General features: G+C 47.8%; 1 protein-coding gene across 3 annotated transcripts in view; it reads left to right on the top strand.

The window, feature by feature from the left end:
- Nucleotides 1-23,915, top strand: part of PUM2 (pumilio RNA binding family member 2) — a 69,858-nt gene that overhangs the window by 18,549 nt on the left and 27,394 nt on the right. For 2 of the 3 annotated variants that reach the window (XM_073568290.1, XM_073568288.1), the window contains 8 exons: nucleotides 3,634-3,952; nucleotides 5,188-5,256; nucleotides 7,945-8,050; nucleotides 10,252-10,439; nucleotides 10,588-10,760; nucleotides 10,902-11,172; nucleotides 11,632-11,734; nucleotides 12,687-12,809. In XM_073568290.1, coding sequence (XP_073424391.1) covers nucleotides 3,647-3,952; nucleotides 5,188-5,256; nucleotides 7,945-8,050; nucleotides 10,252-10,439; nucleotides 10,588-10,760; nucleotides 10,902-11,172; nucleotides 11,632-11,734; nucleotides 12,687-12,809 — 1,339 coding nt within the window. In that variant the 5' untranslated portion in view covers nucleotides 3,634-3,646. The remainder of the gene's footprint in view (nucleotides 1-3,633; nucleotides 3,953-5,187; nucleotides 5,257-7,944; nucleotides 8,051-10,251; nucleotides 10,440-10,587; nucleotides 10,761-10,901; nucleotides 11,173-11,631; nucleotides 11,735-12,686; nucleotides 12,810-23,915) is intronic. The other variant, XM_073568289.1, reaches the window with a different exon arrangement.

Here is a 23,915-nt window from a genome sequence, read left to right as displayed (position 1 = left end):
TTAGAATATACACATGAATCGGGAGCGTCTGACTGATCAGCTCCTTTCTTGGGGAGTATGGCCTGTATGTCCACAGTCAGGTGTGTCACTATCTCGTCTCTGTTCTTTGCCTCCGTCTTCAGGTCTCGTAGTCTATAGAAATCAATATCTGTGTGTAAGGCCTCTTTCACACTTCAGTTTTTTGCAATCAGTCACAATCCGCCAGGTTTTGAAAAAAAACGGATCCTCAATTTTCTTTTGAGGATCCGTTTTTTTCCCCATTGACTTCCATTATTGGCGGATTGTGACGGATTGCCATCCGTTGCATCTGTTTTTTTTGAGGATCCGCCAAAAGTTGCTGTCTGTCACCATCCTCAAAGATTTAAAAACGGAATCTACTGTATATAGAGGTGCTATCAGTCATTGTTCAGGAGTAGGAAGAAGTGAGCTGTGATATCAACTATTGTGAATGGTGGATCATGTTATCTACTGTATATAGAGGTATTATCTGTCATTGTACAGGAGGAGGAGGTGAGCTGTGACATCACCTATTGTGAATGGAGTGTATTCTTGCTATGAATATGGTCAGCTCACTCCTATCTAGGCTACTTCTCTCTATTGGGGGGAGGGGGGCATATACAGAATTACCTTTTATAACTATGAGGTGTGTACCTGTAGACTGAACTGTTCGTCAATGTCCGTGTTAGGGGGTTGTGGGCATGCTCTGTCACCTGCGCAGAGGTCCTTGCTGTGGAGGCGACCCTCACTATGCCTGTGCAGTAATGCCTTGCCGCAGCCATAAGCTTGGGGGTGTATGGGACACACACGATCTGTGGTCTCCTTCCTGGACTGTAGACTCTGCTCCCCTCACCTTGATGGTGTTTTGGACGAGGTGAATGCCAACAAGCCGGCTGCTTTCCTCACTACATGGCCCCGTTGAGTTGCAGCCGCCTTTTATCAGCGAGGTAGCTGACAGCACGATGCATGTCCAGACAGCGGCTCCCTGTGCACCAGATACAATGCGGGCTGGTGTGGGGCTGCTTACAGGAGGCCCCATGTAAGAAAGCACAGGTGGCTAACGAGTTGTGCGTGGAGACGTCGCCTTGTTTAATGTCAGCGCGCGGCCCAAAAATAAGTAGTCCCCGATTCCCCCGGGGGGGTGATATGGTCATCCCAGCCGCAGGGCTCCGTGCCGATATGTGCAGAGCGAGGCTCCTGTGTTCTCCCCATACTGCACATCCCATTATCCCACTCATTTTTGGAGGGAAAGTTGTACTTTTGAATGACACCATATGTTTCATCATGTGAGTAATTAAATAATAAAATGCAATTTAAAAAATAAAACGTAATTCCAAATTGCGTTTTCTTTTTTTTCTTTTTTTACAGCATTCTTTATGCAAAAAAAAAAAGACCTGGCGATATAATTACAGGTTATATGCAAAAAAAAAAAAAAAAATACTTGCATTGCTATTTTCCAGTAACCCTTAATGTTTTTGGGCGAGGGCTTGTTTATTGCACCTTTACCTGATGTTTTTATTGATTTTTTTAAAAAATTTATTTAATATTATTTAATGCAGTCTGTCTGAAAAATAACTTGAAATGTTTGCTTTATCGCCGCAGTAGCTAGTAGTTGTTTTGTTTATTTTTGAAAAACTTACTATTTATTTTTATTATTTTCACACTTGCCGCTGGGAATTAATTTTTTTAGACCGTGCCTCCTTTTGTTTTAAGAAACACATGTATATCAATCACAGTGGTAGTATGCCGACCCCATCTTTTGTATTAAAGCTTCTAATGAGTATGTGCAAAGGTCGCTGAAGGGAGCAGGCGAGCTGTGACATCATCTATTGTGATTGGTGGATCCTGTATATAGAGGTGATACCTGTATGTAATTCTTTAGGAAAATTTCTGTAAACTCTTCCTGAAACATCACCTTTGACCTCCGATCTCCGGGGTAATCGGTCAGCATTGGCGTTATCTCCAGTAGAGTGTCAGCGGTTGGCGCTGGTCTTAGTTTGGCTCGCTCTTACGATTAATTCCTACTGGACTGAGGGCCGTGTAATAATCATGGCCCATTAGGTCTACCCCACTCTGGGAAGGAGGTTTGGACATGAGCTTTTGCTCCCTTGGGTGGGTCAGACCCCATTGGGAGCGATTCCTCCTCCAGTGAAGGAATTCTTCAGATAGCAAGGCTTCATGTCTGGTCACAACATCTCCGGGCTGATGGTATGTGCTGCACAGTAAGAGCGACTCCGGCGTGTCCAGACACACAACCGTCGCTCCTTTGTTTTCTGTTCACCCGTGTATCCGCATATATACGAGATTGTCTTTACTCTTCCTTTTTCTTCATATTTTGCATAATTTTTTATTCTTGGACTATTCCGGGCCTGCGTTACCTCTCCCTCCCGCCCTAAAGCCGATCACGTGTAACACTTAACGGCAGGTAGCGGCAGACAATGGCCATCCTCGGCTAAAATCTTCTGCAATTTCTGGTCGCGGCTTTACCGGAAACTTAGAATCGGACGTCACATTTCTGGTTCCGCAAGTGATCGCTGCAATCGGCTTTCTCAAAAGCATGGATGAGGGTGTTACCTATAGAAGAAATTCTTGGACCGTAGTGACGTTTCAGCATATTTAAAGGGCTTTTTCCACAATTTATTTATTTCAAAGTGTGAAATAAAGTAATTCTTCTCCAAACACCAGAAAACCGTAGTGGTCTCAGCCAGTATAGGAAGTGTTAGTGTCCCAGTTTCGGGGTCCTTTTAGGGGCCCAGTCGCAAGTCTCTGACCTGAACTCGACAGCTGCAGGCTTAGGTTTGGGTCAGGAGACCCGCGATTGTTCTAGAAGTCGCGGTCCGTAAACGTATGAGATCCGCAACGCCATCACTTCAGTCTCGGATGGAGACCGCCGGAGCTGCGGAGGGGTGTGAAGAAATAAGTAATCCTGCTTTCTTCATTTTACCACGATTCCTTCTTTGTGGCCACATTTCAAAAATGGATAAAGGGTTATTACCATCTTCATAACTGGACATCGTCAGCACTTATATATACAAGAAAGTTATTCTTTTATTAAGTTTTCAATCATTTTTTGAGTTTTTTTTAAATTATTATTTACAGCTTGCTGCCTTGGAGACAGAGCATCAGTTCTAGACAAAGTTTTTTGTTATTATTGAGCTTGTAAGCTCGGTCTATGCAGTTGCGTTCTAATTCCAAACCATTTCAGTGCAGCGCTTACAGGCTAGACTGCAGCGGTGGTCGGTCTCCTTGGCAACAAGTTTTAAACCGCAAAAAAAGGGTTCATATCTGAAGAACGGATGAGAATTTCAGTAAGTGGTAAATCGCTAAAGTGCTTGTTTTTACAAGCTCTATCTGACAATATCCATCTCTGAACATGGGGAAATAACCCTGTAAACAAAAATCGGCCTCTTGCATTAATGGCAGCAGCAATTTCCCATATGTAAGAGGTGGTTTCAGTGCACATTACTCACAAGGAGATTGGTCTTAGTGGTATTTTAGGGGAATATCTCTCCTTTATTACTGCTTTATGGGAAGATCGACATAGAAATGAACCATTGTTTCTTGTAGTACTTTTTTTATTTTTTTGCATAAATCACCCGTCCTGTTTTTTTTTTTTTCCCCCTTTTGTTCCTGTAGGTGCCTATGTGGAATGAACATCCCATGCGCTGTAGGCATGAATGAAGTGGCTTGGCAAGAGACCCGAGGAATAATGCATGCAAGCAATGGGTCGGAGGCACTGGGGGTCGGGATCTCCTCTGGAGGAGCAAGGTCGGGGCCCATTGGAAATCACCCACATGCCATTCCTCCTGGGGCAGCCGGTGCCCCGATGCCTCTGAGCGGCCGCTCTCAGGACGATGCCACGGTGGGATATTTCTTCCAGAGGCAAGCCGGAGAACAGGTGAACGGCTACACAAACAAACACCGCTGGCCGACAGGAGATAGCGTGGAGGCTTCGGTAAGTTGGGTTACTTGGGGCTTTGTCATGTTACGTGGTTCTGCACATATAGCAATGCGAATTAATAAAGCGGGTTCTCCACTAACGAGAGAGGTCCTTAGTATAAGAGCAGTGGGGGCTGACACTTATCCTCCCCACTGATCAACTCCGCTCCATTCGCTGTGTAGTGGCCACTGTCGAACACGACAGCTCTGCTAATTCCATTTCATGGGAGGGCTGACAGTCAGTCGCCTACTGAAGGATATTGATGACCTGCCCTAATAGCAAAGTACTGGACATCCCCTTTAAAGGGAATCTGTCACCCTTTTTTGGAGTATGAGCTGCCGGCATTGACATCAGGGGCTTATCTACAGCATTCTGTAATGCTGTAGATAAGCCCCCGATGTAACCTGAAAGAGAAGAAAAAAGAGTTCGATTATACTCACCGGAGGGGGCGGTCCAGTCCGATGGGTGTCGCGGTCCGGCGCCTCCCATCTTCATACGATGACGCCCTCTTCTTCCCTTCCTGTCGTGGCTCCAGCACAGGCGCACTGCTCTGCCCTGTTGGGGGCAGAGCAGATTCCTGCAGTGCGCAGGCGTCGGGAGAGGTCTGGTGCCTGCGCACTGCAGTATTAAATCAGCTCGCTCGAGCACCCCTGTCCGGAGTCAGGTGGTGGGTCAATGTCTTACAGGATCATCCGATAGATGCTACTAGAGACCGCTTCTGGATGACGGCGAATTCGCATGTTTTTCCCAGGGAGCATTGGATGGAAAACATTGTCCTAGAAAACTACAATTTCAATGTACCTGCAATGGCAGCTGGTGGCGCTATACATAGGAAATGCCACCAGGGCCTCAACCTTCCCACTGATCGGCTCCTCCAAATACTGTAGGACGCTGTTAAATGAAAGGCGTCTCTGGGTGGTTTCAGTAAGATCAGCCCGGTGCAGTTCTTGATACTTCCACATGTCGCGCCTCCACCTCTCGTATTTGCTTTTAACCTTTGACATCCAATTTCATGTGGTTTAATTCGTGTGGGGCAACATGTAAACAAACTCTCAAAATTCCCCTCTTTACCTCCTGTGACACGTAAAACCCCCTGTTATGACGAAATGTTACAGCAAAGTGAACATTCCAGATCTCTGACCCCGGGCGGTCCCTGCTTCCTGATGCCTCCTGTTCTAACTTTGCTGGGGTTGGGTGAGGATATTGGATCAGGGTTCCTGGTTGGTCACAGCCGTGTTTCTCGCCTCTAGGTGAGGTCTGCAGACGACATGAATCACGACTTCCAGGCGCTGGCGTTAGAATCTCGAGGAATGGGAGAGGTAAGGGCTATGCTCATTACCTGGATGTGCACCATCTTCTCTAGTCTTGTTTCTTGTGTATTTGCATGTATCACTCAGAAAGTCTGAGCAAAATGTATATTTTTGTGATTCACCGCGCTATGCTGAGCAGATGTATAAAAAGAAAAAAAAGGGAAATAGTACTTAACAGCAGTTATACATACTTACTTAAAAATGAAGTTGATGTAGAATATTCTGTGTAAGTTGAGATGTCTACGTGGTAAGTAGTTTGCAGGTTATCTGATGGTAGAGATCTCGTTTTTATAGCTGCTGATGCTACTGGAACAATGATATATTAAGGTACCAATAAAACATACAAAAGGTCACACCATTCCTTGCATGTCCACCATACTCACTGGTTGTATCTTAACGTTTATATTCTCTTCGGGGTGTTCCCTTTATGGTGGATCAATTGATACAATACTAAATATGAAGAGAATTTCAATTACTAACAGTGACCACAACCTTGATATTCAGTTCCTGGGGTACATATGCACTTACTTGTGCTAGATTTGTTATGCTACCCAGGTGTAAATCCTGCTAGACTCTCTATAATGGTCTTTGTTGGCTTTATTTAGAGCCAGTGTAGGGACGATATCCACTGATGAAAAAAATGACAGTGCTGGGTAAGGAGGGATCCACTAAACCCACAAATAGTGCTAGCGTTCCAGTAGCCAGTTAGTCCTGGTAGGACTTCTATGCACTTACTTCTGGTAATTGCTCTGTCACAGTCTGGCTGAGGCAGCAGCTGCTGATAGAGTGATAAGCGATGCAGTGTAAGGAGGGATCCACTAGACACCCTAATTATGCTAGCGTTCCAATAATCAGTTAGTAGGGGAGCGGGTAGACGCCAGCACCTCGTGTACTCCGGCCGGAAGTATTGACGAGGACGCGGCGAGAGTGGGGGGGGGGGGGGGCGGAGCTACTGTGACGTCACGGGCAGGGAGGAGGACAGGTGCACGAGAGGCACAAACCAACCAGAAATGTATGGGTTTTTTTTTGTTTTTTTTTTCTCTGTGTGTATTGTTGCCTCAAGATATGCCTTGCTGCTATAATTGCAATATTATATTGTTGATTTAAGAAAATGGATAGTCCGCTTTGTCTCCTAAATAATAAAAGTATACCTAACTTATTTATTATTTAGGAGACAAAGCGGACTATCCATTTTCTTAAATCAACAATATAATATTGCAATTATAGCAGCAAGGCATATCTTGAGGCAACAATACACACAGAGAAAGGAAAAAAAACCCATACATTTCTGCCCAAGACTAATGATTGGTATGGGTTGCAGCTGGGTGAGCTATTATATAAGGACGGGCTGACAGACATTCAGCATAGCCCTGACGAAGAGGGAAGTCCCCCTCGAAACATGTTGGTTGGTTTGTGCCTCTCGTGCACCTGTCCTCCTCCCTGCCTGTGACGTCACAGTAGCTCCGCCCCCCCCCCCCCACTCTCGCCGCGTCCTCGTCAATACTTCCGGCCGGAGTACACGAGGTGCTGGCGTCTACCCGCTCCCCTACTACACGCTGCATAGCTTATCGCTCCATCAGCAGCCGCTGCCTCAGCCAGAGCCGCTGTCTCAGCCAGATTGCGCCAGAGCAATCACCAGAAGTAAGTGCATAGAAGTCCTATTAGGACTAACTGATTATTGGAACGCTAGCATAATTAGGGTGTCTAGTGGATCCCTCCTTACACTGCATCGCTTATCACTCTATCAGCAGCTGCTGCCTCAGCCAGACTGTGACAGAGCAATTACCAGAAGTAAGTGCATAGAAGTCCTACCAGGACTAACTGGCTACTGGAACGCTAGCACTATTTGTGGATTTAGTGGATCCCTCCTTACCCAGCACTTTGTCATTTTTTTCATCAGTGGATATCGTCCCTACACTGGCTCTAAATAAAGCCAACAAAGACCATTATAGAGAGTCTAGCAGGATTTACACCTGGGTAGCATAACAAATCTAGCACAAGTAAGTGCATATGTACCCCAGGAACTGGGACTGAATATCAAGGTTGTGGTCACTGTTAGTAATTGAAATTCTCTTCATATTTAGTATTGTATCAATTGATCCACCATAAAGGGAACACCCCGAAGAGAATATAAACGTTAAGATACAACCAGTGAGTATGGTGGACATGCAAGGAGTGGTGTGACCTTTTGTATGTTTTATTGGCACCTTAATATATCATTGTTCCAGTAGCATCAGCAGCTATAAAAACGAGATCTCTACCATCAGATAACCTGCAAACTACTTACCACGTAGACATCTCAACTTACACAGAATATTCTACATCAACTTCATTTTTAAGTAAGTATGTATAACTGCTGTTAAGTACTATTTCCCTTTTTTTTTTTTTTTATACATCTGCTCAGCATAGCGCGGTGAATCACACAAATATACGTTTTGCTCAGACTTTATAACAGGAGCCGACACAGTCCTGTCTCTTCACCAGCTGCATCTGAGTTTTTTGGATAGGTAGCGCCCGTGTTACTTTACCGTAATTATTTATCACTCAGAAAGTGTTCACACCCCATCCTCGTGTTTCATTGGGTGTACACAATCACATCACAAATGCAGCGGAGTCAGAATAAAACTTTTTGTAGTGCCCAACGTCATGTTTGTACCATTCATGGTTGTCAGAATCTCATCTTTCTTCTTATTAAAGCTTCTGCCCGCCAAAAAGTTTTGGGAGCCTGAAGACCCAGCCAAAGATGGACAGAAAGGGATGTTCCTTCCAGACGAATGGCGGGAGAATACGTGGGGCGCGTCTCGTAAGTGTTTTAATGCAAAATTGATAATAAAATCTTAGTATAAATACATACATCTTACTAATATGTTTGGATTTACAAATGTGCCTCATATTTCCAGATATTTGTCAGGTCCCAGGATACTGGTTTTCAGATAGCTTCACCTTAGGTTTGTGATGAGTTTCCTGGGTCAGCAAGTCATTGTTGCTATATGTGTGAAGGGGGACTGACTTGACTATTGATGCCAGCGAAACCCCCTTCACACAGAATCTATGATTTGCAGAGTCGCCGACACAGGAAGTAGCCTTCTGCGTTAAGGACAAGCCTAATGTAATTTTATTTATTATGGTGTTGAGTGTGTAAAGTTGGGAGTTAGTATTTGACCTCATTGGGCGATTTGACCTGTTTCCTGATTAGAGAAGCCTCCAAACTCCGAGCTTTAACATCCATACTCCTTGTCTATATAATTGGTGTCCGGGTTCTTCCTCCCCGGCAAGGTAACACCCGTCTGCTGCTTTCTGGCATCGCACTAGAAATGAGAGTCTCCGTTATAGCGGCCAACGAGGAGCACATCTTCCATTTGCTCAGAGTTCCTGATGAACCAGCGTCTCTCACTACTAGTCCGATGCCAGAATGTAGCAGACTGTATTACCTTGCTGGGGAGGCGGTGCGGATGTATACAAGACTGGAGGGAACTCCAGGTTTGGAGACTGCTCTGATCGTATTCCTAACAGGAAAGAAGCCAAATCATCTCATGCAAGTTAATTAGAAACATTCATAACATTCCATGCTGAACAAAATAAAACAAATTCCAATTATCTTTTTAAGGGGTTGATTACTACTTGTATGCATTAATGTCCAGCCCATGGATGGGCCGTGAGGGTCCGACGACTACATCCCCAACGATCGCCTCAGCAGAGCTCCTTCAGACTAGTGGCCGCTGCCAGGAACTGCAGACAGGTTCCTATCGCTATATCCTGCTGCCACCAAAGCTATTAAATGCTTACTAGTGGTGGTGCTGGGTCTTGGACCCCCACCATTCTTACATTAATATATTGAAGAACTACTCTTTTTAATGTGACCAGTCTTTAGCAAAATAGAGACCGGTCAGCCTAATGTGGGTGGCATTACTTGCCGCCGCCGCCGCCACCACCATCACTACACTCTTTAAGGCTATGGTGCATTATGTTATCTGATTTCTTATCAGTAGAGATGAGCGACTTTGCCTTTTTTAGGGTCGAGTTGGGTTTCATGAATCCCGGCTTTCTCAAAAGTCGAGTCAAACAAACTATCGTGAAAAGTCGAAGGTCCGACTGAAACACGAAACCCAATGCAAGTCAATGGGGACGCAAAGTCGTCAGGGAGTTGAGGACAGTAAACACACCTCTCTCTCTCGCTCTCTCTCTCGCCCACAGTGTACGTCCTTGCTCTGTGGCTAAAAAAAAGTCACGTGCAAGCATTCTGGGAAATCCGACTTTGGCGCTCGTTTTGCCGACCGCATGGTCGACTTCACGTTGTGGTCGGGTTTCGGTCTGCAAAACACGACTTTGCCATAAGTCGGCAACTTATGAATCTGAACGACCTGTTTTGCTCAACTCTATCAGTTCTTCCTCTCGCCAGACCCCTAAATAAATGATAGCCCCTAGAGCAGCATAATCTAACCCTATAAGTCTCCCTGCTCCAGCTTGGTGCTCTCCATTAGTACAAATTGTACCCACTATATCCCAGTAGAAAGGGTCTCACTTTGCCAACCAACCTCCTGTGCACTGAGGAGGGGCACCCTGAAACTAAATGTAAAGGAGGTTCCCAAAAAATAAAGGAGGCACCCTGAAAATATATTTTCCTTTCTGAAAAGATTTGAGTTTGTCAAAATACCCCAACTCACGTGGCAAGGCTCATTAAAGGGTCACACATTGGGGTTGATTTTACGAATATTTTTTTAGCAGGGTTGTGGAGTCAGTAAGCCAAACCTCTGACTGACTCAATTTCCGTGACATCGACTCGGACTCAACCAGAATGGGCTCCTACTCCACCACCCTGTTTTTTAGAAAGTGTAAACTTAGGATGGACAGTCCTAAAATTGACTTCATTTCAGGCAGTATTCTGGAAAACCTAAGTCGGTAAATCTTCCACCATAACTTATTAGGTGTCTACTGTTCCTCTTGAAAGAAAACTTCTATGCGCGCTTTTAATTTTCGATGTTTTTACAAATGGCTCTCTTATAGACCATTCCATGTCGCAACCCATCATGGTGCAGAGAAGACCCGGACACGGCTTTCAGGGAAATCATGATGTCAACTCCGTGCTGTCTCCGCGCTCAGAAAGTGGCGGGTTAGGAGTGAGCATGGTGGAATATGTCCTGAGCTCTTCACCTGCCGATAAACTCGACCCAAGATTCCGGAAAGGAGCCTATGTGAGTGTACGCTGTAGGGGCCTGAAGATGCAGGCTGTTGGCACTTAAGTATTGATCTTTCAGAGGTTTCGATCAGTGAGGGTTCAGGGTGCTGAGACATGACTTCCCCTTCGACATTAATCGGTACGATCTTCACTTTCATCTACAGGGGGTAAGAGACTGTGATTTGGATGGATCAGAGAAGGCAGAGCAAAAAAGCAAAACATCTCCATTTGACGAAGAAAAGAAACGCGATCTGATGTCCGCCGACAGTGACGAAGTCTCCAAATTAAACGGCCGAGGACTTCCCAACGGGATCGATGCAGACTGCAAGGAATTTAAGTAAGTGACGACTTTATTATGGTAGTGAATGACTAGAAAACATGGAGCCGTGACAATCTGATATCAAGGATGTCCTCGTATGTTGCTTCTGTTTTGAAACACTGATAATTTATTTTTTTGTGCGTATTTTCGCCTCTACAGCCGCACTCCAGGAAGCCGGCAAGCTTCTCCGACAGAAATAGCAGATAGAATAGGCCAGAACCAAAATGTGACTGAGGGGTTAGGGCAGCTGTCAAATCAGATGGTCAACAAGCCCCTCACAGATGAGTTTGGGGGTCCTGAAGGACAGAACCTGGATGGCATAGAACATGTTGGTCTGGATTCACTGCAGTTTGACTACCCCGGGAACCCGCTACCAATGGACTCCACAGGAGGTGGTGTGGGGCTGTTCGACTACAACACCCAGCAGCAGGTTGGTTTTCTAGCTCTATAAATATTAGTTACCTGAATATCTAAACTGTAATACCCATATCCCCAGGCACAAAAAAAGTGCTTTCCTCCTTCTCACTAGGTCCAGGGCTGAGTCATTGTCTGCAGCCCTGACATCACGTCGACGGCACTGCAGCCAATAATTGGGCTCAGCGACTCTGCCTCAGTTGAATGTATGAGACGCTGAAGTCACTGATTTGATGCAGTTCTATTGAGATGACGTCAGCTCCGCAATAACATTAGCAGCATTTGTGGAGACTCCGCTCTGGATTCAGATGGTGGTGGTGGTGGGGGGGGGTGCATATGTGTTTCAAAACCAGAAAATCCCTTTAAATATATTGTTTTTTTTTAAATTTTTTTGCTTGGGCTTCTTTTATCAATACAATGCAGGACTATTGCTCCGAACATCTCTTAATTTTGTCAAATTATTTCTTCCCCGTAGCTCTTCCAGAGACCTAACGCATTAACAGTACAGCAATTAAATGCAGCCCAGCAACAGCAGCAACAACAATATGCACTGGCAGCAGCGCAGCAGCCTCACATCGGTACGTGGTCGCTTCCTAGTGTATAAATACTGTGGACAGACAGGTTACTCCACACATCTAGGCAAATGTAAGGCATAAGCTATTCCCGAAAGGGGTTGTTCTGGCATGTCGCATTACTGAACTGTTGTCCGGATCCGGTCGGTGGGGCCTGACACCGGCACCTGCTGTCATTAGCTCTGGCCGGATTTAAACATTACATGGAGAGGCACAACACCGCTCTATTCAGTGTGTAGCTGAGCTTCCCAGGGCAGGTCATTAATGCTACATATCTGGACAACCCCTTTAACAAATTAGCACTGTTGCTAGATGGCGTCTGGGTCCTTACTATGACCCATAACGTACCCCAGTGGAGGTAAGATCCTGCGATATGATTTCACGGCTGAATGCTATGATTCATATTGATGGCCGCATTGAAGAGGATCTTTCGCCACTGTTTGGGCCATATGTGCACACAGAATTTAGAGCGGAAACTGAGCAAAAATCCTCCATATAAACTTGGCATTTATTTTGCAAACGAATCCTGTGTGCACATAGGATGAAGTGCAGCTGTATGCGGCTGTCAGTATTCCTCTTAAGGCCACATTCACACATCTGTTTATTTACGTATGAGAAAATCGGACTGATTATTCTGAGTTTCATCCAATTTTCTCATACATGGAGAAATAATAAAAAAAAAAAAGCCTTCTCCTTCCCCTTTCTGACAGTCCATGATAACAGGACCGCGACTTCTTTGTCATCGTTGTCCTGTGGGCTCCACCACTGCGTATGGGAACTTTTTAGTCCTGTCAGTCAGACCCCCATCTTTGTAACATTTCCATATGCATTCATACCTTGCATTTAATGTAAGGGCACGGAGGTTTCTGGATGATTACTTTGTTCTTTGCCTTCTGTACTGACGCACCTCTGGCCACTTGTGCTCCATCGCTTTCATAAAGGTTTCTTTGTCCTCCAGCAGGTGTGTTCTCTGCCGGCCTGGCTCCCGCTGCCTTTGTGCCAAACCCTTACATCATTAGCACCGCTCACCCTGGCACCGATCCATACACCGCTGCCGGTCTTGCAGCTGCTGCAACCTTAGGTATGTACTTGGGTATCTCATTTGTCAGCAGCGTGCACTGACTAATCCTTTATTAACTGCTTTATGCCATGGCCATTTTTCGTTTTTTCTTTTCCCCAGAGCCATGACTTATATTTTTTCCATCATTATGGTTTTGTTTTTTTGCGTGACGATTTGTACATTTGAACGACACCATTGTGGTTACCATATAGTGTACTGGAAAAATGGGGAATAAAAATTCCAAGTGCGGTGAAATTGCAAAAAAAAAAAACCTGCAATTCCCCAATTGTTTTTTTTTTTTGTTTTTTTACTTGCCACTATATGTTAAAACTGACTTGGTATTATGATTCTCCAGTTCATTACCAGTACGCAAATACCAGTCATGGATACCGTATATACTCGTGTATAAGCCGACCCCCACCAAATTTTGCCACAAAAAAAATGGGAAAACTTATTGACTCGCGTATAAGCCTAGGGTGGAAAATGCAGCAGCTACTGGTCAATGTAAAAAATAAAAATAGATACCAATAAAAGTAAAATTAATTGAGACATCAGTAGGTTAAATGTTTTTGAATATCCATATTGAATCAAGAACCCCATATAATGCTCCATACAGTTCATGATGGCCCCATAAGATGCTCCATACAAAATGCACCCCATATAATGCTGCACAAAGGTTAATAATGGCCCCATAAAATGCTCCATAGAATAATATGCCCCGTATGCTGCTCCATAAAGGTTATGGCCCCATAAGATGCTCCATAGAATATGCCCCCATATGCTGCCCCATAGAATATGCCCCCATAAAATGCCCCAATAAGATGCTCCATAGAATATGCCCCATATGCTGCTGCTGCAAAAAAGACATACTCGCCTCTCCTCGCTGGGGGCCAGGTGCCAATGTCGCCACTCGCTCAGGACTCGGCACCTGAGATATTCACCTGTCCCGGGTCCATCACTGCTGTCTGTCTCTTCCTGTGTCAGTGACTGTTCAGCCAGCAGAGGGCGTGGCGTGCACTAACCACGTCATCGCGCCCTCTGCTGGCTGAACAGTCACTGACACAGGACGCAGCAGACAGCGGTGAGCAGCGATGGACCCGGGACAGGTGAATATTGGATATACTTACCCCCTCCTGGCGTGGTCTCTGCATTTTCGCTTCTCCCACTGTCTCCCTTCCTTCAGCGGTTACGTGGTCCCGCTCATTAAACTCATGAGTGTGCGCATACCACGTGAACTCTGAAACAGGAAGGGAGACTGTGGGAGAAGCTGGGGGGGCTGCAGAGACCGCGCCAGGAGGGGGTCAGTATGATCTCTGATACCCCGCTCCCCCGCTGACCCCCAGGTATATGACTCGTGTTATGATTGAGTCACCGTAGGAGGCAAAAATAGAAATGCTAGCCAAGTCCAGAAAACCAGAGAAGTTGGCAACTATCAGATTGCAGACCCCTGAACCTATCCACACAACTAGCAGTAGCCGTGGGGGGTTCCTACGATGACCTAGACCCCTCGATCACAGCCGGAGAGATACATAGCCCTAAAGAAGGAAAGGGGAAATCTAACTGCCCCAGAGCAGACCCCAAAGCAATAGGCAGCCCCCCACATATAATGACGGTGAAGCAAGATGAAAACACTTACACAGACAGAAAGACAGGCTGAGCAAAGACGGGGCCCAAAAACTACCTAGATAGGAACGGATAGGAAGGCTGCTGTCTGTAATCTGCCAAAACCCTATCAGAGACAAAAGCCTACAAGCTGATATAAAAATGGCCCTGAAGCAACTAAGCTTCAAAAACTAAATCAGCACTCAGGTACTTTCAGAAGACAGAGCTCACGGGACACTGCACACTCCAGCAGGGAGTGGCAGAATCCAAAAAGCAGTAAAAACAAAAACAAATCTTAAATGCAAAAAGGCAAAACAGAAAACTTAGCTTTAGGAGAGCAGGAATCAGACTGGTGTCCAAGAGTCCACAGAGAAATCACCCGCAGGGCAGAAAGGGCGTAGGCTGCCTTAAATCCAGTCAGAGACTCCACTCAGCCAATCGTCTTCATTAGTCCCAGGTGCCTGATAATCAGGCTCACTACCTTCCTTCACTAGAATAGGGAGTTCACCAGGCCTCAGTGACGGAGGGGAAAATGAACTCACAACAGTACCCCCCCCCTTGAGGAGGGGTCACCGAACCCTCAACAACGCTACCAGGGCGATCAGGGTGAGCCCGATGAAAGGCACGCACCAATCTTTTGGCATGAATATCAGAGGCAGAGACCCAGGAATTATCCTCCTGACCATAACCCTTCCACTTAACCAAATACTGGAGTCTCCGTCTAGCCAGACGGGAATCCAGAATTTTCTCTACCTCATATTCCAAGTTACCTTCAACCAATACAGGGTCCGGAGGTGCCACCTCAGGCACAACTGGCTCAACAAACCTCTTCAACAAGGACTTATGGAACACATTATGGATCTTAAATGTGACAGGAAGAGCCAAACGAAAAGAGACCGGATTAATAATCTCCAAAATCTTGTGTAAGGTCCAATAAATCTAGGCTTAAACTTGGGAGAAGCCACCTTCATAGCAATATTCTTTGATGATAACCACACCATATCACCAATCTTAAACTGGGGACCAATGGTCCTATGTCGATTGGAAAACCGCTGGGCCTTTTCCTGGGAGAGAGATAACTTATCCACCACCTGGTCCCAGATCTGGTGCATTCTCTCCACCACAGTGTCAACACCTGGGCAGGCAGAGGGCTCCACCTGCCCTGAAGAAAATCGAGGATGAAACCCAAAGTTACAAAAAAAAGGTGACATCAAAGTGGCAGAACTAGCTCTATTATTTAAAGCAAATTCGGCCAAGGGCAAAAATGAAACCCAATCATCCTGATCAGCGGAAATAAAACATCTCAAATACGACTCCAAGGTCTGGTTTGTTCTCTCTGTCTGCCCATTGGTCTGAGGGTGAAAAGCAGAGGAGAAGGACAACTGAATTCCCAACTTGGAACAGAACGTCCTCCAAAATTTAGACACAAATTGAACTCCTCTGTCAGATACAATGTTCTCAGGAATCCCGTGCAAGCGAACCACCTGTTGCAAAAACAGGGGCACCAACTCAGAGGAAGATGGCAACTTAGGGAGTGGTACAAGATGAACCATCTTAGAGAACCTATCACAAATCACCCAAATAAGTCATTCTTTGAGAGACCGGCATATCAGAGATGAAATCCATTGAAATATGGGTCCATGGCCTCCTGGGGACCGGCAAAGGCACCAACAACCCACTAGAGCGAGAACAAGATTTAGACCGAGAGCAAGTCCCACAGGACTGCACAAAATTCCTGACATCATGAGACAAGGTGGGCCACCAAAAAGAGCGACTCACCAGATCTCTAGTACCAAAAATACCCGGATGACCAGCCAATGCAGAGCAATGAACTTCAGACATCACTCTCTTCTTCCACTGGTCAGGAACATACAACTTTCCACTGGGACAACGCTCAGGTTTGTCCTCCTGGAACTCTTGCAGAGCAAGTCTCAAATCGGGCGAGATGGCAGAAAGAACTACCCCTTCGCCTAAGATGGTAGCAGGCTTGGTCACCACAGGAGAATCAGCAAAGAAACTCCTAGAGAGGGCGTCTGCCTTGACATTCTTAGTTCCAGGAAGGAAAGAGACCACAAAATCAAAACGTGTAAAAAAACAAGGCCCACCTAGCCTGTCTAGGGTTCAAGCGTTTAGCCGACTCTAGGTAAATCAAATTTTTGTGGTCAGTGAGGACCACAACTTGATGTTTGGCTCCCTCCAACCAATGTCTCCACTCCTCAAATGCCCATTTCATGGCCAACAGTTCCCGATTCCCCACATCATAGTTACGTTCAGATGAAAAGAACTTTCGGGAAAAGAAAGCATAGGGATTCATTTTAGATGTTACCGGATCCTTTTGGGACAAAACTGCTCCTGCACCAATCTCAGAAGCATCCACCTCTACCTGAAATGGGAGTGAGACATCAGGTTGCCGCAGAACCGGGGCGGAGGTAAATCTACGCTTCAGCTCCTGAAAGGAAGCAACCGCCTCCGGAGACCAATTCAACACATCCGCACCCTTCCTGGTCAGGTCAGTCAATGGTTTGGCAATACTAGAAAATTTTGCTATAAATTTCCGATAAAAATTAGCAAAACCCAAAAACTTCTGGAGGGCCTTCAAAGAAGTGGGCTGAACCCAATCATAAATGGCCTGTACCTTGGCCGGGTCCATTTCAATAGTTGACGGAGACAAAATAAATCCCAAAAAAGAAATCCTCTGTACTCCAAAAAGGCATTTTGATCCTTTGACATACAGAGAATTCTCTCTCAAGATCCGGAACACAGTCCGAATATGTTCCACAGGAGCATCCCAATCCTTGGAGAAGATCAAAATATCGTCCAGATAGATAATCAAAAATTTATCGACAAAGTCAACAGACTCGTGTATAAGCCGAGAGATGGGGGTGGGGGGGGGGGGGGACTTTCAGCCCAAAAAAATGGGCTGAAAATCTCGGCTTATACACAAGTATATACAGTAGTTTATTTCTTTATCGCCTTATTGGGGGACACAGATGACCATGGGTGTATGCTGCTGCTGCTAGGAGGCTGACACTATGCAAAACAAGAAACTTAGCTCCTCCCCGGGAGTATACACCCACTGACAGGCACCAAGCACCTCAGTTTGTGCTTAGTGTCTGTAGGAGGCGGACCGGGATCTCCCCAGATCTGCATTTAATCCTTTTCTTTTCAGGTTTTTGTTGTGTTTTTTTAATGATTTCCCCTTTTTTTTTCAGATACAGCTCAGGAAACGGGATGTGAGTTCATCCTGCTTTTCCTATTAATGCGGCTGAGCGAGCAATGTGGTATCGCCCACATCGCAACTCTCAGGCCCCCAGGCAGGACATTCCCCTATCACCCTCGGGTACTAGGGGCCATGGATGGACGGTCCTAGCCGATTCCCCTCCTCACCCCTCTCCCAGGACAGGGCTGAGAGGAAGACAGCGGTCGCCAGCGGTGACGTTTCCCTGATACGGGGATTGGAGCCGTCTTCTGCACCATACGGCGGTGCGGGTACGGAGGATCACCTCTCCCAGCGACCTGCGTTCTATCGCGGGCCCCTGTGGTCAGCCTCTTCAGGGACATCAGGTATGTTTCTTTCTGAATGTTCCCTGCAGCCCTGCGCTCACATGCCAGTCTAGGACAGCAGAGTACCTCTCCTCCTTTTGAATTTCCCGCCCCTTGAACCAGCGCTCTGACAGGCGCGCGTCCCTCTTGTCGCGGGGGGGGGGGGCGCGCTTCCTCCGTCAGCGCTTCCTCCGTCAGCGCTCCCTCCATCAGCGCTCCCCGTCCTCATCAGCTACAGGGAGGGAGCGCTTTCAAGCCCGGGCGCGCCGTCGCTAGTGAAAGTGAGGGAGCACTTTCACTTTCAAAAGTTCCTCCCTCTCCCTACGCGCGCTTTCCCCGCGCGCTTTTTCAGCCTATCTCAGGGCTGCTTTCACTTCAGCCCTGTCACTGTCTTTGGCCGTCCCCCTCCCCTCTGGGGTCTCAGCCAATCACGCCGTGCGGTGGCTTAGCCCCGCCCACCGCCAGCGTTTCTTCCTGGATTGCCGATCTTCTTCCTCCTTCTCTCCGGACCTCGCCTGGGGGACACATCGCTTCTGATCCTCGGTAGGCTAGACGCTGACTATCCCTGGCACCTAACTTAGCTCCCCCCCCCCGCAGTTTCCTCAGGCTGTGTTTTTTTTCTGCCACTGAGACTTATGCACAACCCCGCAAGGGCCTTTTGCTCCAGACCCACCGCTACTCACTACGCCTGCGCGCGCTGTAAAAAGAAGTGGGCTTCGGGTCAGTCGTCTCCCCTCTGCCTCTCCTGCAGCCCTTCCACCATGTCGGCCCCTCAGGAGCACTCCGAACCCCGGGCGGAGACCACCCCACCCCCGGAGTGGGCTGTGGCGATGTCTCAGTCAGTTTCTGAGCTGACGAAGGTGTCTCAATCGCTGGTCCAGGTCTTAGAGCGGTTACCTCAGTTATCTGCTGTCACATGTGCACCGACCGCCTCGCATGGTGAGTCGCCAGCACCGGACCGTGGCCCTCAGATGGACAGACCAAGTCGGGGCTCTAGGAAGCGGGTCCTGTCTGGCTCTTCCTCCGGTTCGCAGGGTCCCTCTGCTTCTCTCAGGCTACGCTCCTCATCCCCCTCATCGGCAGACGATCCGGGGTCAGACGAGGATTCACTATCTGGATCAGACTCAGAGGCGGACGACATAGCTAGAACTCGGGAGATGGTAGATAGTCTCATATTGGCTATATACCAAACACTCAAGATTAAGGAGGATAAGGCCCCCCCTCAGGAATGCTCTGTTTCCCTTAAGAAGGCAAGGCCTCCATCTCGAACCTTCCCTAATAAGGATTTCGACACTTCCTTAGCCAACCACTGGCAACATCCTGAGAAACGTTTCTCAGGCCGCAAGTACTTAGATGTACTTTATCCCTTTGGTGCGGAGCTAGTCACGAAATGGACCAAAGCTCCCGAGGTAGATCCACCAGTTTCTCGTATTTCCTCTAAGACGGTCCTTTCCCTTCCGGACGGAGCTTCTCTCAAGGACCCATCAGACAGGCAAATAGAGTCGTTGGCTAAGTCTATCTTTGAGGCTTCCGGTGCATCCCTATGCCCTATCTTCGCTTCCGCTTGGGTGGCGAAAGCCATTTCGGCTTGGGCAAAAATTCTGCGCAGGGGCGTTTCAGCGGCAGCTCCTCAAGACGAGCTGGCAGATTTAGCAGATCAAATTAATCACGCAGGCAAGTACCTTCTGGCCGCCTCCTTGGACGCGGCAGGGTGCGTTGCTAGAGCTAACAGCAACATTGTGGCAATACGCCGCATTCTTTGGTTGAAGTCTTGGAATGCGGATACTACCTCAAAGAAGTCACTCACCAACCTGGCATTTCACGGCACTAGGCTCTTTGGCGCCAAGCTGGATCAGTTAATCTCGGATGCCACGGGTGGAAAGAGCACTTCCCTTCCTCAGTCCCGTCCTAAGAGGTTCTTTAACAAGAGGGCTTCTCGGCCTTTTAGGTCCTTTCGCCCCTTCTCTCCCACAGACGGTTCATCCCAGCAGGACCGTAACACTGCTTCCAATGACCGGAGAAAGCCATCGTATAAGCCAGCCCCTCGCTGGAGATCCAGGGGTCAGCCTTCCAGGTCCTCAGGCGCTCGATCCGGGAGGTTTTCATCTAAGTGACGGGTCACCCCCACCTGGAAAGCTTTCCAGGGTGGGAGGCAGACTTTCCTTTTTCAAGGACGCGTGGCTATCCGTTGTCGACGACGCTTGGGTCAGGGAAATCATCACGTCCGGATACAAAATCGAGTTTTCTTCCCTCCCAAACAGTCGTTTCTGTCTGTCCCGATCCCCAAAACAGCGATCACAGGTTCCAGGGTTCCTTCAGGCCGTCTCCTCTCTCCTTTCCGCCGGGGTCATCGTTCCCGTTCGTACAAACGAGCGGTTTTTAGGGTCTTTGTAGTCCCAAAAAAGGACGGCTCACTTCGCCCAATTTTGGACCTCAAACGGCTCAATCGCCTCGTGAAGATCCGCCATTTCAAGATGGAGTCTCTGCGTTCGGTAATAGCCTCAATGGAGCCCGGAGAGTTTCTCTGCTCGGTGGATATACAGGATGCCTACCTCCACATCCCCATTTCTCGCCAGCATCAGAGATACCTCCGCTTTGCGATTCAGAACAACCATTATCAGTTCGCGGCCCTTCCCTTCGGCCTAGCCTCCGCCCCTCGTGTCTTCACGAAGGTGATGGCAACAGTCATGGCCATTCTTCGATCCAGAGGGATCCTTATCATCCCTTACCTGGACGATCTTCTGATCAAGGGCTCGTCCCGACAAGACTGTCTTCACAGCCTTCACATAACCTTGGATGCCCTCGGATGCCTGGGATGGATAGTCAACAAGGACAAGTCCATTCTGTGTCCTACCCAGCGACTGACCTTTTTGGGCATGGAGTTCGATACGAATCTGGCCCGAGTGTTCTTACCGAGGGACAAGTTTTCAACCCTTCGCAAGGGGATACAGTCCCTTCGGCGCTCGAGGGTCATGTCCCTTCGGTCCTGCATGAGAGTCCTGGGGAGGATGGTGGCCTCTATGGAAGCAGTGCCATTTGCACAATTCCACTCTCGCCCTCTCCAGCTGTTCCTCCTGTCAGTCTGGGACAAGACCTCGTTTTCTCTGGATCGCCCCATTCTTCTTCCGCTCAGAGTCAAACAATCGCTAACTTGGTGGACGTTGTCGACGTCATTTCTCCGCGGAAGATCCTTTCTCCCGCCTCGGTGGCAGGTCATCACCACCGATGCCAGTCTCCTAGGATGGGGGGCGGTCTACTGTCAGAGAACGGCCCAAGGGCGTTGGAACGCCCAGGAGACTCTTCTGCCCATCAACCTTCTGGAGATCAGGGCAATCTTCCTCCCTCTCCTTCGTTGGCAGCATCTTCTAGTAGGCAAGCCGATCCGCATTCAGTCAGACAACGCCACGGCCGTGGCGTACATAAACCACCAGGGCGGTACTCGCAGCAGGCAGGTGATGTCGGAAGTGGCAAGGATACTTCGTTGGGCAGAGCGTCACGTGCCGGCGATTTCCGCCGTTCACATTCCAGGGGTGGAAAACTGGGCAGCCGACTTCTTGAGTCGCCAAGGGCTAGCGTCAGGCGAATGGTCCCTTCATCCCACAGTCTTCAGTCAGATATGCCAGCGCTGGGGCACCCCGGACGTCGATCTCATGGCCTCTCGGATGAACAACAAGGTTCCTCACTTTGTAGCCAGGTCCAGGGATCCATTAGCCGTCGGTTACGACGCCCTAGTAATCCCGTGGTCCCAGTTCCACCTACCTTACCTGTTCCCTCCGCTTGCCCTAATCCCAAGAGTGGTCAAAAAGATAGTCAGAGGGCATCCCGGTCATCTTAGTGGCTCCAGACTGGCCGAGACGACCTTGGTACGCGGAGCTGGTGAACATGCTCACGGACGTCCCCTGGAGGCTTCCAGACCGTCCAGATCTTCTCTCGCAAGGCCCCCTTTACCACCAGAGTTCTCAGTCTGAGTTTACGGCTTGGCCGTTGAGGCCGGGATTCTGAAGGAATCAGGGTTTTCCAACCGGGTCATTCAGACCTTGATTAAGGCTCGGAAGCCTGCTTCTTCCCGCATTTACCATAGGTACTGGAAGGCCTTTTTTCGTTGGTGTGACGAAAACGATGTTTTTCCACTATCGTTCTCAATTCCTTCCATTCTTGGTTTCCTCCAATCCGGCTTGGATGCGGGCCTATCCCTCAGTACTCTCAAAGGCCAGGTATCTGCCCTAGCAATCCTCTTCCAGACGGATCTGGCTTCCTTACCGCAAGTGAAGACTTTTCTCCAAGGAGTCGCCCATGTGGCTCCTCCTCATCGTTCTCCGATAGATCCATGGGATCTCAATCTTGTTCTTGGCGCTCTCCAGAAGGCGCCGTTCGAGCCGATTCAGGATATCCCTCTGTCTCTTCTTTCATGGAAGGTGGCTTTCCTGATCGCCATTACATCCATCAGGAGAGTTTCTGAGCTGGCGGCCTTATCCTGTCGTTCTCCTTACCTTATCCTCCACCAAGATAAGGTTGTTCTCAGGCCAGTTCCTTCTTTCCTTCCGAAAGTGGTTTCCCCCTTTCACATTAACGAAGATATCGTCCTTCCATCATTTTGTCCTGCGCCTGCTCATCCTCTGGAAAAGTCGCTCCACAAACTTGATGTAGTGAGAGTCTTGCGTGTTTACCTTGCCAGGACCGCTTCCTTTCGCCAATCTGATTCCTTGCTGGTCATTTCTGAGGGTCGCCGGAAAGGTCTTCCGGCTTCCAAGTCCACAATTGCTCGTTGGATTCGGTCGACCATCCTGGAAGCCTATCGTCTTAAGGAGAAACGGCCCCCTCCGGGGGTGAAAGCCCACTCCACCCGAGCTGTAGGGGCTTCTTGGGCTGTGCGACACCAGGATTCGGCCTTACAACTTTGCAGAGCCGCGACCTGGTCATCTTTGCACACCTTCGCGAGGTACTACAGGGTTCATACCCAGGCCTCGTCTGATGCAGCTCTTGGTAGGAAGGTTCTGCAGGCGGCGGTGGCGCATCGACCGACCTAAGCCCTTCCTTATTTCGTTCCTTTATTGCTGTTCCCACCCTCGGGACTGCTTTGGAACGTCCCATGGTCATCTGTGTCCCCCAATAAGGCGATAAAGAAAGAGGGATTTTGGGTTCTTACCCTAAAATCTCTTTCTTGGAGCCTTCATTGGGGGACATAGCACCCGCCCTGTTTAAGTAGTACCGTGTTGGGTCTGAGAGTCCCTTGTTGAGTTGGTACATATGTTTATGGTTTTGGTTGCTTCTCCTACTGCTTTTTTCACCAACTGAGGTGCTTGGTGCCTGTCAGTGGGTGTATACTGCCGGGGAGGAGCTAAGTTTCTTGTTTTGCATAGTGTCAGCCTCCTAGCAGCAGCAGCATACACCCATGGTCATCTGTGTCCCCCAATGAAGGCTCCAAGAAAGAGATTTTACGGTAAGAACCCAAAATCCCTCTTTTTTTACCGAAGTGGTGAAAAAAAAAATCCAAAATTTGTATGAAGAGGTTTTTGCGTTTGTCACCATTTTCCTAGACCCGAAGCGTCATCATTTTTTGGGATCTGGGGCTGTGTGAGGGCGTATTTTCTGCGGCTTGACCTGTTTAAGGCTAAGTGCACACGTAGCAGAAAATTTCTGCTCAATAACCTGACTTCCTTCCCAGAAACCGCGCCTTTTTTGTCTTCGCGTTTTCATCTCGGTTTTTGCGAATTTTTTTTTTTTGCGCGGTTTTGATGCTTTTTTTCTGGCGCGTTTTCTAAATGCATTGAACTAGCCAGAAACGCAGAAAAAATCAGCGAAATTAATGAGCATGCTGCGTTTTTTACCGCGATGCGGTTTTTTTTTCGCAGTAAAAAATGCATCAATATGCACAAAAAGTGCAAAATGCATAGAAATTAATGGGAAGCAGTTTGATAGCGTTTTTATTGGCAAATCCACTAAAAAAAAAAGCTGTGTGTGAACACAGCCTTATTCATACCA

Source organism: Dendrobates tinctorius, unplaced genomic scaffold (assembly GCF_039654945.1).
Source record: "Dendrobates tinctorius isolate UK_male_01 unplaced genomic scaffold, ASM3965494v1 ptg000021l, whole genome shotgun sequence".
Lineage (NCBI taxonomy): Eukaryota > Metazoa > Chordata > Amphibia > Anura > Dendrobatidae > Dendrobates > Dendrobates tinctorius.
The sequence above is the reverse complement of the archived record's forward strand: the minus strand, read 5'-3'. Positions and strand labels throughout refer to the sequence as shown.